We start from the raw sequence: 20,289 nt of genomic DNA on the forward strand, positions 1-20,289 counted from the left end.
AGGGGTGGGTGGCCTGCTTGTTTCCAGTAAAGCCCAGCCCTGCTGTGCTGCACTGTGTCCTGAGCCTTGCCGCCAGCAGTGCCAGTGCAGTAGAGTGACCTTGAAGGCAGAGCCCGGTGGAAGGCTGGCTCTCTGAAGGGTTCCTGCAGGAATTCAAAGCTGAGGTTCACCAGCATTTCTTGCCCCTCCTCTCATTGCCAATTCTGGTGTGTGCTGACCACCGCCATCCCTCTCAGCACACTGCCCCCCACCCTCGCCATGACCTCTAGTAAGGCCTAATGAGGTCTGTTTCCAGATTCCAGCAACTTCTACCCAGGGCCGTTGTCGAGGACAAGAAAGGGACAGGGCAGGACCTTCTGTCCTCCGGGGTGGGGTGAGGTAGGCCGAGAACTCCCCAAGCATGCCCCACAGGCATGCTGTCCTGTAATGCTGTGGTGGAGGCCAACGCGAGTGAACAGAGGGACTGCCTTATACTCTGCTCAGGCCTCTGGAGGTTCCAGGAGACAGAATGGAGGGGGCCTTTTCCTGCAGTTCCTGGTGTCTGCTAGTGTTTTCAGACTTTGTGTCCAGAGCCAGGCAGTCCAGTCCCTTGCAGACTGTTGAGCCCAGAGACCTCAGAAGCCAGGATCAGGGCAGAGACCCTGCGGTTCCAAACTTGGCCAGCATGGGGCTGCGGAAACAAATTGATCAGAAATAAAGAGCAGGGATAAATGCTCTGGGAAGCATGAGGACCACGGGAAGGATGAGGCGTGCAGGGGTGTCTCCAAGAAAAGAAGCTGGAAAATGTTGAGGGGCTCCCCAACACATCCATACTTCTGACCAACTATTTCTAAATCCAGGGGGTCCCCAGTGCTCCTTAGGTTCAAGAACGGAAACTCAGGAAGCCAGTGGCGGGGGTGAGGGGCAATGGAGAGATGGCTCAGCTGGTCACTTGCCGTGCAGTCATGAAGACCCGAGTTTGGCTCACCAGCATCCACGTTAGAAGCTGGGTGTGGTGATGCTGCACATCTGCAACCACAGCCGTGGAGGGGGGAGGGTGGGAGAGACAGGCAGATCCCTGGAGCTAGCCAGCCTCACCATTCAGTGAGTTCCCACGCAGTATGGCTGTGCCCTCTCCTCACAGAATCACAGCTCTCCCCCTTCAAGGCATATCTCACAACCCAGGAGGCTATGCAGGGCCTGGCTGTCTGGAATTCTTTGGGATTTCAAAAACAGGCAGAGCTGGTTGAGTGTTGTCCATGTGATGGAACTCAGTCCCCAGCCTGCCTTCCTTCCCTGGGGGTTGGACTGACTCTGGGCCCCAGCCCTCTGGTCTTAGGATTGACAGCCCCATCCTGAAGCCACCTAGGGAACCACCACCTCATTAATATAGGCTCAGGTAGAGTGACTAGGGCTTAGGACAAACAGAGATATTCCTGTTGTGCCCCCCCACCCCCCACCTCCGCCCTCAATTCCAATCGCAGCATTTTCCGTCCTCACCCCAAGCCGAGGAAGAGTCAGTTTCTTCATTACACAACCTTAGTGGTGGTGGTTTTGTTTTTCTCCTGTCATTTGTCATTCTGGAAATTACCTCTGCTATCTTAAGTGACCTGACACCTCTTGCTCTTTAGCATTTCCTGTGTATTGTTCCTCTTATGACCTTCTCACTAATTAACATTCTCTGATGTCTTTGTTGTGTTATAACGAGGGAGGTCCAGAGGAGTGGTGACCACCTCAAGGTGGTCATGACCACCTCAAGGTGACACAGCTAGTAAGCGCCCCAGTAGGATTTTCACCTCAGCTGGGCTGGCCATGAGGTCTTCTGGCTGCAGCTCAAACCTAGTCTATCGGACAGGTGACTGCCTCTCCTTGGCCACTGTTGGCTGTCAGGAATGACTACACTTGTCTGTTACGTGCTGTGCACAATAGATTCAAACCCAGCAGAGAGCTTTTCTATGGATCCCATTGGATTGACCGGCATGCCACTAGTCCCAGCCTGGGGATGGCCTGCTAGACAGTGGACAGGGCAGAAAGGCCTTAGGGACCTTTGCCTTCCCTGTCACGGGTACTTATCTCCTGCACTCGCTTCTGAACCTCTCTGGACTGTGGCTGAGTCCTGGTGGGGCAGAGGAGAGAAGAGCTCCGAGTAGTGACCTAACAAATGTCCCTTTATATTATCCTTCCTCCCCTCCCAGATGGCCTGAAGTACAGCAGTTGGCATTCTTGTCACTGCTGTGTCCCAGGGGACCTGCACGGGGTTGTGTCAAAAGCCAAGCCCTGCAGTTTGGGAAATTAGCAGCATTTATGGCTGTCCCAAGAGACTCTTGGCATCTCAGCCAAACTAGCAAGTCTTCAGCTGGGGACATTTCTGCCCCAGTAAGGGAGTTTACGGACTGCAGTTGTCACAGTATTTGGGGGGGTCCTGTTGTCAATTACGTAGTGGGATCTCGAGGTGCTAATGACCCAGCATTGAGCTGGACAGTCAGACACACTCTGTGGGGAATAGGCTTGCCCTTGAGAGACCTGAGAAAGGTCTGCTTCCCTGCCCCTTTCTCACCAGGGTTTAAGTTGAATAAATGGGAATCAAAGAAAGTCTCCCTTGAGCCGATGAGTGGTCAGGTGGTCTATCCAGGGGGGCACAGGCAGCCATGAGAAGAGCATTCTGTTGGGATCTCATGTCAGCTGGGGCCTGGGGTCAGGGCAGACCTGGACTTGGGTGGTAGAGGGTGAAGAAAGGGTAGGCCGCCACCTCCTCCGTGGCAGCCTGGGGACTGACGAGTGTGGCCCCCTAGAGCTCACATCAGCACCTTGGCTTGGGCTCTTTCTCCTGGGGTCTGCTTCTCTGCTTTCTGTGGTTTCTATGAGCCAGCCTTTCAAGTGCGCGTGTTTAGAAGACCCTAGCCATAGGCTGGTCTTACGGCTGAACCTCTCTCTCCTTTCTGCCTTGCAGTCGGGAAGACGTCTCTGATCACGAGGTTCATGTATGACAGCTTCGACAACACCTACCAGGTAAGACTCCCCACTTCCCATGCTCCCCCCCCCCACCTCCCCTGCCTCTGTCTCTGCCTGTGGACCCTGTCTGGAGAGCACTGCCAGCTGTCTCCAGGGAGCATTGAGCTCAGAGTGGGTGGGGCCACTGCAGCTCTCTCAGGCAACTTACCGATTGGAAGGAATGCCATGCCCTTCCTGGTAACCTGGCCTAGGCCGGAAATGAGCTCAGAGTCTAGATGTTGAAAAGGAAACTTTTATTTTTTAAGGGAGAAATATCAAAACCAGAGAAGGGATCTTTTGAAGAGGCAGGTTGGAAGCATTACAGAGTTTGGTTATGTCAAGGGGCAGGCCGAAGAGGATAAGATGAAGTGCAGGGGCAGTTGGAGAGGGTGCAGCTCAGGAGTGGTCACACTGGCTGGACTTGACATACACATAACCCAGACAGACCACGCACGGACTGTCACACACGCTCAGTCCGCCCTCATCCCCTGCTGCTGAAGCACACGCTGCCACAGAGAGGCGTGGACGCTTAGTTGACCCTGCCCTGTGTGGTCAGGAGACTGGGCATAAAGACATCTGTGGAGCCTGGTTTGGGAATGGTAGCCTGGGCTCAGTCACAGGCCCATAGGTGACCCCAAACCGAATTCATGAGGGGCAGAGACATATCTGTTTGGTATCAGTGGTGGTGGTGGACAGGGCAGGCAGTACACGTGAGTTTCCTCACAGCTAAAGCATTTTGCCAAAGTTGTTATCCCTACCACCACCTTGGACTGTCTGTCCACAGTTAGTTCACCAGTTCATTTCTCTAGGCTAGGGTCCTGTGAGATACTAGCTCCCAGACAATGTTAGTAGCTGTTACTTGGCAAAGGGAGTGTGTGGTTTCACAAGCAGAGCTGGGTTGTTTAGACTGGGGGGGGGTGGTGGGGGGAATGAGGGTGGGAGTGGAAGGGGACTGCTCTCGCTCAGCACTGAATCTCAGGGCTCCCCCTCAGCCCAGGGCTTCAGTCTGCTGAAAGCAGATGCAGTGGTTGTTTGAATGTAGAATCCCTTTGTCAACACATTCTCAAGGACAAGTATTTATAGATTCACTGGGGCAGCTGTTCCAAGGTGCCGCTCTCCCCGCTGCTGGGTGTGGAGCAGCCCACGAGTCTCCGATGCTTGTCCGTCCGTCAGTGCCCTAGTGCAGTCACCCTTGTCTCAGATGTCCTCTGAGGACCCCCTTTCTGTTTCCCTCAAGTTCTTATTCCACTCTGCAATGGGTGGACTGAAATCCTATATCACGTGGACTCCAGAGGGATTGCCTACGGGGAAGGACAGGAGACTCTGGGTGCGTCAGAGGGTGTACGTGGCTTTGGGACATTGATGCCGGTCATACTGTTGTGTCCTCCCCCAAGCCAGGACTTTGCGTCACTTTGGTCTGACTGTGGAGCAGAGGTGACATCCCTAACAGACTCCCCTCCTGAAAGAAAGATGAAATTTCAAGACCTGTAAGTCATATAAAGTACTCAGAAATTGCTGGTTGTTTGTGAGCCTAGAGGCTGCCTGGGGCTGAAAATAAAGAAAAACAAACCTGGGTATGCCACATAGTTAAAACATTCCTGGGAACAGCTTAACCTATAAGATAAAGAAGACTGTGAGGACAAGCAGGGCTATCTTGTCTGGGTCAACACCACCTGGCCGGAACCTCCCCTCTGTCTACTGCTCCTTGACGCCGGGTAAAGTCATACATCAACTGGTTGCTATGTGAACAAAGATAAGCCCCCAGCCCACAGAAACAAAGTCCTGATGCCCTTTTGCTGACATGTAATCTTTCTGTTAATGTTTAAATAAGCCAATAGTGTGTCTCTATGCTGAATTCCACACCCCTAAGCCCCTTACCCCATAAAAACCCCTAGCTTCTGAGCCTCGTGGCCGACATCCGTTATCTCCTGTGTGGGATGCATGTCGGTCCGGAGCTCCATAATTAAACGTCCTCATGTATTTACATCAAGATGGTTGTCTGTTCGTGATTCTTGGGTGCACGCCGAATCGGGAGTTGAGTGGGGGTTTCCCCACTAGGTTCTAACACTCCTAAAGTCTCCTTGTGCTCTGTGTGTGCACATGCACACGTGTGAATGTGTGCACCTGCGCACATGCTTGTGTTTTTATTAGTTGACTTTTCCCTTTTTGACACAGAGACTCCTGTGGCTCCAGCTGGCCTTGACTCTTCTGGGTAGCTAAGAATGACAGTGATCTCTGGCTATTTCTGACTACTGCTTGATTTTTTTTTAGCGATCTTCCTGTTTTTCCTATGGCACCGCATTGAGATTCTTAGCAGCAGTGGACAAATTACCTTTGAAATTTTATCTCCCTTCTTCCCACTGTCACCCTCATTGCCTGACGCTTGTCACTCAAATCAGGCTTTACTTGTTCCTGTCACTGTGTGGTGGCTGGCGATGGCCTAGCCTGGACATCAGCTCCTGTCACTGTCCCAGCTCCGCTCGCTCTGCTCTGAAAATTCTTCCAATGCCTGAAGCGTGGCAAATGTTTGCCCTGAGAACAGAGCCCCACCTCTTGCATCAGTTCCCATGAGCCTTTGGCTGTAGCGTGTGATCCTGAAAGCTAGTTGGGCCCCTCAAGTCTAGGGCTACTCCTCTGCCCTTCTGGTTCTCACCTGTGTTTTGGGATGTGCCAAGTCCAGGATCTTCTTGGAGACATCACTGTACAAGGCCTGGCTGAAGATGGTGCCACAGGTACCTACGGGCACAGTAATGGCTGCTTGCCTCAGTTGACTGGTGCCATCAGACTGAGCGCCTCCCAGGACCACTGTCATGGTGAGTCAACGGAGATCACAGAACAGATCCGATGCCGCTCTCCCCATGCGTGGGAGAATTGTCTGACTCGGTTTCTTTACATCACCAGGTGGAAATCCTTTCCTTAAGCCCTTTAGAGCAGTAATTAGGCTGAGAGGCTGGGCTCTGCTTCTCTCCGTCATTCATACACACACACACACACACACACACACACACAAAGACATACACACACACATATACACATACAAAGACATATATATAAACACACAAAGACATATACACACAGACACACAAAGACATACACACACATATACACACAGACACATATATACACTCACATATACACACAAAGACATAAATACACAGATACACAAAGACATACACACACATACATATACACACATAGGTACACACAAAGACATACACAGACACACAGACACACACAAACTCACACACAAAGACATACACACAGATACATACACAGACACACACATACAAACAAAGACATATGCATAAACACAAAGATACACACACACAGACATATATACACAAAGACACACAGATACACAAACACACACACACACACACACACACACACAGACATACACACACACAGACACATGATTGCTTGTTAATCCTCTGGAGATGGAGGAGGACAGACTTTGTTTATTTTCTTTTTCTGAGCATAGCAGCAGAGGTGTATGGGAAATAGATAAGTCCCCAGGGACCCGAGAAGATGAAATGTATTTTCTCTCAGGCTGTCCCACTGCACAGGAGCCGTGCTTGTCACCCTCCCACCAATATCCTGTCTGTCCCAGCAGCAGTACAGCATGGCAGAGTCTAGGCCCACTCAGTCAGCTCCCAGGACAGTGTTCCCTCTCTCTCCTCATGGCTCCAGACCCTGTGCTCCCCTCCCATTCACTCATCCTGACAAAAGACAGCTGTGTGCTGTAGTACATGGCCTGACAGAAGGTAGCAGAAGGCAGCCTGGCCCACCCTCAGCGGGGCACAGAGGGCAGGGCCTATCCTCAGCCACGGCCAGTGCCACCTTGATGTAGAGCTGAGTGTGCAAGAGGCCCCAAAGGGCCACCATGCGGCCCTGAGTATGGTAGGCTGGGGTCCTCAGCTGAACCTCTCAGAAGGTTCTGTTTGTGGCCCTGGTGAGCTGGCACTTCTACAGCCCTGGGGGACCTTTGAGAAGCATGTCTTCGTTCTCTACTTACCTGGCAGTTACACACATACACACACACACACACACACACACACACACCCCTTATTCTCCGCTAACACATGTACTCTAGTCTCTCACCGCCCTGCCTAATCACACCATACAAACTGATTCACTTATACAGTTTTCACTTGGTGGAAAACCAAGTCTCAAGCAGAGGAAATTTTGTCTGTGGTGATTCCTTCATGTAAAACCCCAGCTAAGAGGTAGTATGTTTTGTAATGTGGTAGCATGATGCGGCGGAAGTGGGTGCCTTAGCGGGCCCATGTTGAGGTACCCCCACCAAGGTACCAGCCAGACAATGGGTCTAGTATAAAATGAAGTTTATTTGGGGCATGAGAGGAGGCTGTGGAGAGGGGGTGGAGGCAGAGAAAGAGGACAGAGAAGAACAGAAAGAGAGGAGAGAAAGAAGGGAAGAGGCCAGCAGAGAACATGCAGGGAGAGAGAAAGGAGGAGAGGACAGAAGCGGGAAGAGAGGTCACACAGTCTTTTTATAGCCAGCTGGGCTCATACCTGGCTGTTCCTAGGTAACTGTTGGGCAGAGCCTAGAAGAAATGCTAACGAGGTTTTCTTAAAACTCTATCTAGGGAAAAAAAAAATCTGGGCATATCTTGTAATAAGAGGTGGTTCTTGCTGTGCGCTCCCCCACCCATACCAGCACATACCCAGGAAACCCCTGTGGGCCCTGGGAGGGTCAGCTGTGTGAAGGAGCCCTGCTAAAGGGAGGTGTGGTCCTCTGAAGGTCACTCCTGGCCGAGGCTCTCCAGGGTGCTCTTTCCAGCCTGCAAAGCTGGCAGCTCAGGCCTTAGCGTCTTAGAGAACTGAGAGGTGGTAAGAACTTAACACTGAGGACCCATGGCCCCTCCTGTCATCCACACCAAGTTAGAACAGCACAGATCTAATGGGCTGCCTCAGGGAGAGAGGCGCCCACAGGCCAGGAGGGCTCTTCTCAGAGGACACTTGTGAGATGGGAAGGTGTTTCAGACTCTGAAGGGGGTTCCTAAGAAGCAAATGCTGGTCTTTCTGGCAGGCTCAGATCTCCTGAGATCTCTTGCCGGCAGCTGATCCTCGAGCCATGGCAGTCTGTTCTGCCCTGAGGCTTCCCACACTCAGTCTTGGGGCCGCCGCCACAGCAAATTACCACACACTGAGTAGCTTCAAAGGAACAGGAGTGTATTCTGTCCTCACCTTCCTGGGGGCCTGAGGGTGGAACACATACAAGAGAGCCCTGAGCTTTTGGGGGTTGGGGGGAGGGCATTCTCCTTGCTGTTGGCTTCTAGTGGCCTCAGATGCTCTTTGTCATAGGGCTTCAAGATTTCCATCTGGCCGCCCTCTTCATGAGATCTGAGTAGATAAGGTGGATGGATAGGTGTGGATTCTCATCTGGGCCCTTGAAGTGGACGCAGCATGCATCTGTATGCATCTGTATGCATCTGTATGCATCTGTATGCATCTGCACTCGGGGAGAGGCTCCTAGTCACGTCACCTCACGTGGTGCCTGAAGCCTTGGATTTTTATTTCTGTCTCCTGCCTTGTCCTGATTACGTGCTCTTGCCGTGGCCACAGAGACTTCTCCCTGACACAGTGCGGTAACTGGCCTCTTACCTGACAAGCGATGCTTCCTCTTCAAGGTGAATACATATATGCTTGTACACACATACACTCACATGCAGATACATACATGTGCACACACATACACTCTCACACGTGCCTGTGCACACACACGCACACATACATATGCATACACATGGCACACACCAGCACACACACATTTATGCAGTGCGCACACACACACACACACACATATACGCCAGCCTTTCCTGAATACTGAATAAAGCTTCTGCGTGCACTCGTGCCTCTCTCCGCTGTGGCTGCATCAAATCCTCCTCCTCTCCTATCGGCTCCACTCTTGTCTTCCGGTGGCCTTCCTGCCCACTCCAGCAGCCATCAGTCGCTGGCTTGTCTGGCCCACACACCCTAGGGACCACGTCACTAACACTGTTTTTCACAGGCTCAGACACTACTGGAGGGGAGGGTGAATGGGCAAAGACTTGGTTGACCACAGTGATACTTCTCATGATGTGAGCACCATGACCACCCAGGGACCAGGTAGCAAGGTGTTTTCTGTATTAGTATTATGATGAACAGAGCCAATTACATGTATGCACGTATGTATATGAATATATGTTATTGTACACGTACACACACGATTACAAATTGGACAGCCATTCTTCATAGAGAAGAAAGTAACCACGGGACAGATTGTGACCTTGAAAAGCCAGGTGCCTGCCCTGTGACCTTGGGAGCCAGCATCTCCTCCTCCAGGGCACTAACTGAGCAGCTGTCATTGGCTGGCAGTGACCCGGCCCTACCTGTTCCCAAGAGGCTGTGAGCTCCTCTCTACAAAGCAACCACTTTCTTGGCTGAGTCTTTAAGTTTACCAGGCTCATTTGCATGCTAATTTGCATAACTTTACCCAGATACTTCGGTCTGGTGGTTGGCTGTGCCTGAGAGAACAGCAGAGTCATTGTCAGGGGCTTGTCATGCCCAGCTGCTTTCTGCCATTTACGGATGCTTCTCTCCAGCGCCGGCCGGCCGGGCTCAAAAAGAAGACGCACGCACATACTTGCCTTTTCATTCTCTTCCCCTGAAGAAATAAATGCTGGCGTCAATTTATGCTAATTGCCATGCAGATTTCCTCCGGTAGACTTTATTGCTGTATCTTGTCAGAATGTGGATGCAAATTTATATTTCATAATAAATGCACAGAGCTAAGAAGATTTCAACAAGTGCCGTAGGGAATATCTTGCTCAGAGATCTTCTTGCTCGGATGTGCTGGTGGAAGGTCTGTGCAGAGGAATGCAAGTACGCCACCGTCGACACCCCTGTCGATACTGTGTAATGCCACACTCAAAGGAAGATAACCGTTGGGAGGAAATCTGTGCTTCTTAATATTCTTTGCATGTGTAAAATAAAGTGGCTGCTATTTTTCATAGTCAGTGAGTGCCGTTTGCCAGCGCAAAAGAATAAATTAGCATTGCCAGGTTCGGGGCCACGTATAACAGTAGACTACACCTCCGTTTCCTTCAGAGAAGACATCACGCAATACAGGCAGAGAAGGCACAGCTGTGTGAGGGGATCACGGGGCTTCTAGACTGACAGAGGACTCCCAGGCACATGCCTGTTTGTATCTCTTGATATCTCATCCCCTGTGGGCATCTACCATCGGAAATGATTTGTTTCATACCTCATAAGATAAAGAATAGAAAAGCTACCTTGACTATAACTCCTTGGCACAGTGAAAGAGCGGCGTGCCTCTCCTCGGCTCCACCTTCCTGAACCTTTGCTGAAGCCCTGGGAATCCCAGATCCTTGGGATGTCGATGAAGAATAGGACAGCAAAGGTTCCTGAGGGGCTGGGGGTGGGGGTGGGGGTCTGACAGATTAGGAAAGAAACAGTTCCTGTCTCTCCACTGCAGGATTCAACAGAGCCTTTAATGTGCCAGGAGAGTCACTCACTTGCTTGCTGTTTCTGCTCATCCTGAGCAGAGACTCCGAGGCCATACCGCATAACCAGACAGACACCGGGCAGTCTCCATGGCTTGGCTGTGCCGCTTTGCCTGGAGAGCCCTGGGTCAGCTGGTTCCTGGTAACAATTGCTCATTTCTGTTGACATAGCATATGACAGAATGAAGTGCCTTCACAGAGTCTTAACTCCTTTGGTCCAACAGTCCTTAGAGGGAGCTCTGGGATCTTCATTTGAGAGGTGAGGGGGTTGGGGGCTAGGGCTAGGCTGGGGGCTAATTGGACTCCTTAGTTCAGTATGCACGAGAGCTTGGGTCTTCAGTTATGGGGCACCTGTAAATCCCAGCACAGGGAGGTAGAAGTGTGAGGATAAGAAGCTCAAAGCCACCCCCAGCAACAAGCTAAAGGCCAACTTGGGAGCTGGGGTACAGTAGATCCTTTCACAAGGCAGAAAAACAAGATAAATAAATAAGCGCAAAGAGCAACAAAGAAAATCCCACTGGCGCCCACTGGACACATGACCCACTACTGATGGCATGTTGGCCTCTCTGGGGCCAGCTGTAGCCTGTCCTGAGTGGCCCTGATATACACAGCCTGAGTGCGCTCCCTTTCCAAAGAACCCGTGAGGGTTCCTCATCACCTGGGCCGCAGGGCAGCGCTGGGGCTGTGTGTATCAGAAATCCTGGCATTAATCCTGGAATAACACACACACACACACACACACACACACACACACACACACACACTCTCATACTCATACCAGTCTCACGCACCCATTCATGCCTTTGTACAAATACAGTGTAAACTTGAGTGTGTTCCATTCCCACGCACATATAAACACACATCCACCAATGCATAACTCTCCTGTGTGACCTGTGTTGACCCCTGAGAGGAGGCTGGTCCAGAGGAGTCACCAAGGATCCCTGGGCCTAGCCGAATAGTTAGTTGTTCTTGCTATCTGGTGTCTCCTTCCTCCAATGTTCACCTGAAGTGGGAGTGTCCTTCATGACCAAGACTGCAGGTGCAAAGGAAAAAAAAAAACTAGCTCTGCAAGCGAGGGCACTGGGCTAAGTGTGGCAGAAATACCGCCTGGGGCTCAACATTTGATCCCAGGTTTCCTGGTGGACAGGAGAAACTATATGCTTGGGTCTTGTAAATATAAATACAAGAAGTGTTCAGGTTTGTGTTCTGATCAGATGTTGCTACCCTGTAAACTAACCCACATCACCCACAGGCTGGTGTGTTTGGATGCTGGGTCACCAGCTGGTAGGGATGTTTGGGGAAGTTGTGAGATTATATTTAGACGACGAGATGTAGTGGAGGAAGTGTGTCTGGGGAAGGCAGAGCTGCAGTGGATTCCGTTTATGGCCTGCCTCCAGTCCTGATCCTCTGTGGTGGAAACAGCCTCACGCTCCCACCCGCCATGGGCAGGAGCTGCTCTCACCTCCCCTAAAGCCATCAAAATAGAGCCTTCCTCCTGTCAGTTCTTTCTGTCAGGTATTCTGTCTCAGCAACAGAATAGTCCCCAGTGTCTAGGGTTTCCTGGGGCCAGCCTACAGAGATGTACACACATGAAGTGGCTTGGCAGGTAGACTGGCTGGTAGTAGTGTGAACGGCGAGGTGGACTCCTCACGTGGGCAGTCTGTGCTTCTGACTCACCGGCCTCTAAAATGTGCTGCCCGCCTACCCGCCTCACTTCCTGCTGGCACCATATTGTACTGTGTAGACAAACACCTGAGACCCGTGGCCTCCACAGTCAGAGCTGACACAGGTCAGAGCCTGTAGGGTGGTACTGAATAACAATTCAACAGTGCTCTCAGACAGAGCCCAGGAGCTCCACACACTGTGCTCCGGCCATCCCACCTCCTGCCTTGTGGGAATGCCCATCAGTCTGGATCTAGCGTTGTGGCTCTCCACTTGGGCAGTATGAGTGATGGTCTGGTACTGCCTGCTTTCACTAGTTGGTGTGGTGTGGTTGCGGCTAACTTTCTGTAGTCTGCTCCAAAAGAGTCAGCCTATATTAGCTACTTTTCCACGAGTATCACCAAGCACCCAACAGAAACAGCCTAATGTAGAAAAGGTTGATTTGGGCGTGTGATTTCAGAGATGTCAGTCAGTCATGGTAGAGAACAGAGCAAAGCAGTTTGCATCATGGTGACCAAAAAGCAGAGAGTCGGAGCATGCAAGCAAGGGTCTGGATAAGGACACACTAGTGACTTACTTCCTCCAACTAGCCCCCATCTCGTATGCCTTACTATGTCCCAATAATGCCATTGTCTTAATGAACCCATCAAAGGATTGCGCCATTGATCAGACCAGAGCTCTCATGATTTAATTGTCTCTGGAAATGCCATTACACACAAGGGCGGGTAGACAGATAGACAGACAGACAGATGGAGAAGTACATTATTTATCTCCTAGGTGTTTCTCAGTTTGTTTGTTTGTTTGTTTATCATCCAAAGGCTTATGTTTTGAATGCTTATTCCCCAGCCCGTGGCACTATTTTAAGAGACTGTGTGATTTTTAAGAGGTGGGACTCTATCTGGTAGAAGTAAGACACTGGGGGTGGGAGGGTGGACCCTTGAAGATTATGCCCAACCCCTTCTTCCTATGTTGCTCTCCTTTTCCCGGCCTGCTGTGATGTGAACAGCTTTGGCCACATTCTGCTACTGCCAGATAGCCTTCCCAAGCAGGTGGGACCAAACATCCATGGACTGAACTCTTTGAACTGTAAGCCAGAAGAAAGTCATCCCATCCTTGAGTTCTTATTTCCATTGAGTATTTTGGCTGCAGTGATTCAAGAGTCTATACTAATCTACTTAATAAACTTAACCACCATACCTGGGCAGTGGTGGTGCACGCCTTTAATCCCAGCACTTGGGAGACAGAGGCAGGCAGATTTCTATGTTCGAGGCCACAGAGTGAGTTCCAGGACAGCCAAGGCTATACAGAGAAACCCTGTCTCAAAATGAAAACCAACCCCCCCCCAAAAAAAAAAAAAACAAAAAAAAGCCAAACTTAGCCATCACTCAGCGCACAAAGGCCATCTTTATGTCCTCATCTGAAGCCATGTCCTAGTAGCAGAGAAGGTGTGGGGTGGTCCTTGTCACCCTGCTGACTCACTATCACACCCTGGGAAAGTCATGTCTCTAGTCTGAACCTCTAGTTTGTCATCTGCTGAGTGAATATATGTTCACCCATATACCGGCTACTCCACTTGTTAAAACCTGCCTCAGCCACGCACACAGCCTTTCTACATCTGTCCACATTCGCTAAGTCTGACCTGTCCTGAGTATCATCCACATACCCTGCCCCGGAGCCTGCTCCTTCCCCTTGCATATCTTCCAGATATACACAACAGTTCTGTGTATCTTTCTTACATCTGTCCCATCTACCAGCCAGGATGATCTTTCTAGAGTGCCGGCTATTAGGAAGTCCTTCTGAAGTTTCACTTCATCCAGTTCCCTGGCTTCCTCAAGTCCCCTACAGCAGCCATTGGCCCCAACTGTTTTCCATTTTCTGAAAGAACTACCTGGCTTCATTCTTCAGGGTGCTCTCTCCTACAACACTCTCTTTACTGCCTTTACCTGTGTACTGACCCTCTCCTGTGCCCGTAGTCCTTGCAGAAGACCCAGGTCCTGTCACCACCATTTCCTTTCAGGCTAAGGATCGTCTTTAACATAGACTCTTTGTCCCCGTTCATTTAAAAGGTGCTTTTAGTTTATCTGCACATGAACATTTTTTGCTGGGTTTTAAATTCTAGCTCCACTTGCTATCTGTCATCATTATCTTCCCTGCTCTTCCATCCTCGGGTACCAGGTGCCATTTTCCTCTGGCTGGTCTCAAGATTGTATCTTTGGTTTGGTCCTCATTGATTTGACTCTGATTTTTAAAAGCTTTTCTGGGCTGGAGAGATGGCTCAGTGGTTAAGAGCACTGACTGCTCTCCCAAAGGTCCTGAGTTCAAATCCCAGCAACCACATGGTGGCTCACAACCATCCATAATGAGATCCAACTCCCTCTTCTGGAGTGTCTGAAGACAGCTATAGTGTACTTACATATAATAAATAAATAAAATATTTTTTTAAAAAAAGCTTTTCTGTACTTCTTGTCAATTGTGGTGGCTTCATGTTCTGTCCTTCACGTTGTGTTCTAGTTGGTATGATATTATATACTTGTGTATGCCTATGTGTGTACTGTACATGTTCTTGTGTGTGTGAATGTGTGTGTGTGTGTATGTGTGTGAAGAGGTACATTTCTCATGGCACGTGTGTGGACATGAGAAGACAACTTGTGGAATTAGTTTTCCCATTTCTACCATGAGGGTTCCTGGGCCAAACTGAGGTGGTCAGGCTTGGCAGCAAGCACCTTTACCTGCTAAGCCGTCTTGCTGAACTTGCCCATCTCTGTCTTTGTTATGAACATAACCTTCTGTAGTTGGGCATAATAAATATTGGTTATCTTAAAATATTTCTTCCTACTTTCAATGTCCGAATCATCTCAGGATTGATCCTCATTTTCCTTGTGTATGGCTTGCGTTTTCCTGTCACCTCATGTGTCTACTCGGTTGAGATTACATCCTGCGCGCGCGCGCGTGTGTGTGTGTGTGTGTGTGTGTGTGTGTGTGTGTGTGTGTGTGTGTCTGTCTGGATTCTGGTTGCAGCTTTGAGTCCTGCTGGTTCTTTGTTTTAAACCCTGATTCTCAGCTCTGTCCCCTGTGCTGGGCAACAACCCTCTCTTCCATCTGTAGTCTTGTTTTGCTTCTGGCCTTGGGCAGATTGCTTGGGATCTTCTCTGGCCATCCAGTATTGGACAGCATTTCTATAGAGACTTCAGAGCCCCTTCTGTGGCTTTCTCATGTCTAGGATTTTTCTGTACTTCTCGTCAATTGTGGTGGCTTCACGTTCTGTCCTCTCGTGTTCCAGTTGGTATGACTGACTGGGTTTCTTCATGAGTCTGAGTTTTTACCAGCACTTCCTGGTGCCTTCCTCGCCTGTTTTTTCTAGTTGATTCAGAGTTAATAGCATCAATCATCCAGAGGGCTAGATGACCTCGGATGATGAGAACCAGAGTCCACCTCACTCCTCCAAGATGCTTCTCCTATCCCCACTATTCCCCGACTTCTGCCTACTGGAAGGTCCTATGTACTGAGGTCTTGCGTATCCACTCCACATATCCATCAGACACCGAGCAAGCCAGGCCTGCTGCTCTGACCTTCATCCCTTCCACGCTGGCTCTTCCTCTCCATTTGCTGTGAGTGACAGTTTCTGTATGTGTCTTCTCCTCCAAGTAGGAAGATCCTTAGGGGCAGGGACTGGGGATTTTTTTTTTTACAACACACAGTAGGTACTCAAGGGTGAAGTGAAGTGGTTTGACTTAATTATTTACACCATCTGCCACGAAGAAGCTGCCCAGGGAAGACCATGACTGCCACCTTCTCTGAAAATCTGGCCTCCGTGGGAGACACAGGCTCCAGCTGGCAGCGGTGTGGGCCAGCTGCTGAGACTCATGTCTGGGAAATACATGGTGCCCAGGAGCTAGAGCTATGTTCTGGTCATGGAGACCCAGCCAAGTCTCTCTTTCAAGCCCTTTTCCCTATGTCCTTTGAGGGCTCACTTTATTTATTTCTACTAAAATGCAAATGAACTCTCTCTTAAGAGGGCTCTGCAGAGCTGTTATGGCCAATGATTACCGCTTTCTGACAGTCGGGAGCCAGACAGGATTTGACTCCAGGGAAACACAGTGACAGCTTGGAAAATGGACTTCTAGAAGCCGCAGGACTACAGCTCAACAGCCCAAAGCAGAGCCTTTGACGTCCGGGAGAGCTGGATTCAGATCTCAGGTCTGCTACCCAGCCTGGGTGACAGACCTTGGTTCGGAGTGAGCCTGGTTCCTTCCCTGTGCATAGCAACTCATCCACTGGTGTTATCTCCATCTCCCCCACCCTCTTGTTATCAGTCTGTGGCCCTGGAGAGCACAGCCTCCTCAGAGCTGGATCACAGCACAGAGCAGTTTATCTGCACGCTTCGCTGAGCAAGTCACTGCTCTGAGAACTTGTCTGTGATTCTGACACGCAGAGCCTGTGCTTGTGTCTACCTGAGTGGGCCCAGGAGTCGCAGTGTTTAAGGAAGCTCCTGGGGTGACACTGAAGCACATGATCCACATGGTACATGCTAAAACCCCCCACATGGTTGACCAGAGGCAGAGATTAGGGAGTCTGAGACATTTCCTATTTGGTAGAGAAGGTATTGAATAGCCTCTGGGCTATCCCAAGTGTTGATAATCTGATTTGCGGAGAAGCATCTCAAATTCATAAGTACTGATTATGGAAGAACATTTCACAGGAGGGACAGCATCAGGAAAGAGATGCAGAAGCTGACATGGGAAGGGCCTGTAGACTGACTCAGTGGGTAAAGGTGCTTGCTGCCAAGCCCGGTGACCTGAATTTGGTCTCCAGATACATGTGGTGGAGGACCAGCTCCAGCAAACTGTCCCCTGACTTCCACACAAAAGCCATGCATGCATGCATGCACACACACATACAAAGTGAACAAAAACATGCAGAGAAACATGTGTCTTAGTTAGGGCTTTATTGCTGTGAACAGACACCATGATCAAGGACAACATTTCATTGGGGCTGGCTCACAGGTTCAGAGGTTCAGTCCATTATCATCAAGGCAGGAGCATGGCAGCATCGTGGTGCAGGAGGAGCTGAGAGTTCATCTTCATCTGAAGGCTGCTAGAAGACTGACTTCCAGACAGCTAGGACAATGGTATTAAAGACCACGCCCACAGTGACATACTTTTTCCAACAAGGCCACACCTCCTAATAGTGCCACTCTCTGGCCCAAGCCTGTACATGACATGTGAATTCTAAACAGCATTATTCCTTGGTATAAAGTCAAGCTGGTTATGAGGAGTACAAGGTTATAAAAAGCCAGTGGTGACTCTTGAACAGTCAACCACAGGTGCTTAGACTGTTTCCTGGGAGCTGTAAGGAGGAACAAAGTCAGGATGTGTGTGTGTGTGTGTGTGTGTGTGTGTGTGTGTGTGTGTAATATTTATATTGTATATAAATATATAATACATATTATATATATTATTAGTTTTGTTTCTTAAGATTCATTTATCTTTATTTCATGGTTGAGTGGTTTGCCCCCATGTAAGAAAATGCACCATATATGTGAAGTGCTGGTGGAGACCAGAAGAGGCCATTAGATTCCCCAGAACTGCTGCAGACCCTCTGGGCCCTTTGTCTGCGTGGAACGGGTCTCTCTAGTCGCGGGTAGGCAAAGCATCGAATGAATTGACAGACAGATGCACACAGGAGAGGTTGTGTAGAATCTGAATGTAATGTCAAATCCAGCATCAGACTTTTTATACAGAAGACAATAAGGAAGTTGGGTGACATTCCTGCACGGTAAAAAGAGGTTACTGGATTCTTACATAAAACAGAGGAATGCAAACACAGAAGGTCTAACAGGAACCACCTGGGATAGAATTCATTGTTAACAACTGGGATCAACAAGGGCTCCACCTAAGATTCACTTAATCTTAGAAGCCCAGGGTCAAGGGCTTCGTGCCCTTGCCATAGTTCCTATTTTAGTCTATTGTATAGTCCACCTTCCCCTTAGGCCATTGTAAATACGTGTGTGTGTGTGTGTGTGTGTGTGTGTGTGTGTGTGTGTGTGTGTGTGTGTGTGTGTGTGTGTGTGTGTGTGTGTGTGTGTATGGGTGTAACTCAGCTATAGTCTTAGAAGCCAGGTGTGAGGTCTTTACTCTTCTAGGGCAAGGGCTTTCACACCCAAGTCATGGTTCTAACTAGGGAGTTCCTTTCTAGCTAACCATCTCATGAATAATGCAATACTCTAAAACCATAGCCCGATCTACTTCCTAAACCATTGTAAATTCCTGTATATGGGTGCGACTTGGCTTTTATTCTAAGTGATAGTGTAATACCAGAGGCTATTTCTGGATGTCACTGAATAGCAATATTCTTACTGAACTTCTAGCCCATGGTCTTGCTCAAGGACGTTCTAAGACTGTTGGAACACTGGCGGAAGGCTTTAGCTATGTCAGAATTCAATCTTAAAAAGCACTTATAATAGGATAATACTAAAAGAGAGCACGTGGATCCGTACACTAGACTAACTCGGGAATGGAAAATTAATGTATGGGTTAGAGAGAACGCCAGACTCCAGGAGTGTTTCCGTGAAACTCTTCCGCCTCATGAGTAGCTTCCAAACCTCTCGGCTTGTCAAACTGACTCAACCGGAGTGCGTGGCATAGAACAAGCTCTATGGAGAGTTGTAAGCTGCCCTGTGGGTGCTAGGAACTTAACCTGGGTCCTTCCCAAGAGCAGCCAGTGTAATTAACTGCAGAGCCACCTCTCCATATCCCTAATGTCATTGGTTTTAAACTCAAAACTAACCTTGCCTGCCACATGAAGGTTGCTTATGGGGCAGTGGTGAGGACAGGGAACCCAGGGAAGATGCTACTGAGGTTACTCCCGTGGGAGGTTCAGTCTGCACGAGGGAGCAGTGAGATCGGTGAGAAGGGGTGAGGATGGGAGCAGGTGAAACCACAAGAGGTGGCACCGTCATCTCTGCCTTCCCTCACCCCTGTCTTGATGGTTTCAGAATGTCCTCAGAGTTCTTGAGACTCATTCCCACATCTATTTTCTTCTTTTAAAGCCTAGCTATTTGTGTCATCTAGGGGTCTGTTCCTCTTGAGGTTTTTTTTTTTTTCCTCAATTATGATTCAAATTTCTTCTTTGCATAGGTGGTCTGTTTTTATTTTGTGGACAGGATAATTTAAATGCATAGCTTTCTTTGCTTCCCCAGAGACTTTAATCCCTTCATTGTTCACCAGCTTGTGGTCTCTCTTACGTGCTTGTACATTGTTGTTTCTTGAATTTTTTTTCTAAAAATCAGAATAGCCTGATCCAATCTGCTCAGCTCTCAACAAAAGAAAAACAGTGACATCAGAGCTTAAGAGCAAAGATGGCTCAGACACCCAGAGGTGATGCCCATGCTGTGCTGTACAGATGTAAGAAGATACACATTAGTTGAATGAATTACATTTTTTATGTTGTTGTGATTAAGTTACCTGACAGAAACAGTTTATGGAAAGAAAGAGTTTTGGTTTTTTTTTGGGGGGGGGGGTTGTTTTTTTTGTTTTTGTTTTGTTTTGTTTTTTGTTTTTTTTTTTGGCTCATGGTTTCAGAAGAGTTCAGTCCTCATGGCAGGGAAGACACAGCAGGGTTCACAGCAGTGCCAGCTTGTGGTGGGAGCTCCTCAGACCACAGTAGACCCTGAAGCAGAGAGAGCAAGAACCAGCTATAACCTGGGGTCCGTGTCAGACACCCACCCTAAATGTCCTGTCTCCACCAGCTAGGTCCTGCTTCCCAAAGGTTCCAAACTCTCTCCAAAGAACACCACCAGCTGCAGAACAAACACTCAAAACCTAAACCTGTGAGAGACTTCCAGTCAAGCCATAACATTCCATCTTGGTTGCCAAAGGCTCACGGCCATCTTAAAAGACAAAGACACACTTATTCCAATTTTAAGACGTTCTCACAGTCTCAACATTGACCAATAGTCTAAGTCCAAAGTCTCCACTGATGGTCAAAACAGTCTGTGGTCTCCTGGAAATAAGAATGTGTTCAAGATTAGAAAAAAAATAGGAGACCAAAAGCCAACAGGGGAAACACTTAAGTCTTCTACCTCCGTGTCCAGAATCTGGGCACATCATTTGGTCTCACACAGAGATGTTCC

At 49.2% G+C, this 20,289-nt stretch overlaps 1 protein-coding gene across 5 annotated transcripts in view; it reads left to right on the top strand.

The window, feature by feature from the left end:
• Positions 1 to 20,289, top strand: part of Rab6b (RAB6B, member RAS oncogene family) — a 73,610-nt gene that overhangs the window by 25,786 nt on the left and 27,535 nt on the right. For 3 of the 5 annotated variants that reach the window (NM_173781.4, XM_006511737.3, XM_006511736.4), the window contains exon 2: positions 2,930 to 2,988. In NM_173781.4, the coding sequence (NP_776142.1) occupies positions 2,930 to 2,988 (59 nt within the window). Of the gene's footprint in view, positions 1 to 2,929; positions 2,989 to 4,207; positions 4,436 to 20,289 lie in introns of those variants that run through there. The other 2 variants (XM_030244403.1, XM_017313401.1) reach the window with 1 other exon arrangement.

The sequence above is a fragment of the Mus musculus genome, chromosome 9 (assembly GCF_000001635.26).
Source record: "Mus musculus strain C57BL/6J chromosome 9, GRCm38.p6 C57BL/6J".
Classification (NCBI taxonomy): Eukaryota; Metazoa; Chordata; class Mammalia; order Rodentia; family Muridae; genus Mus; species Mus musculus.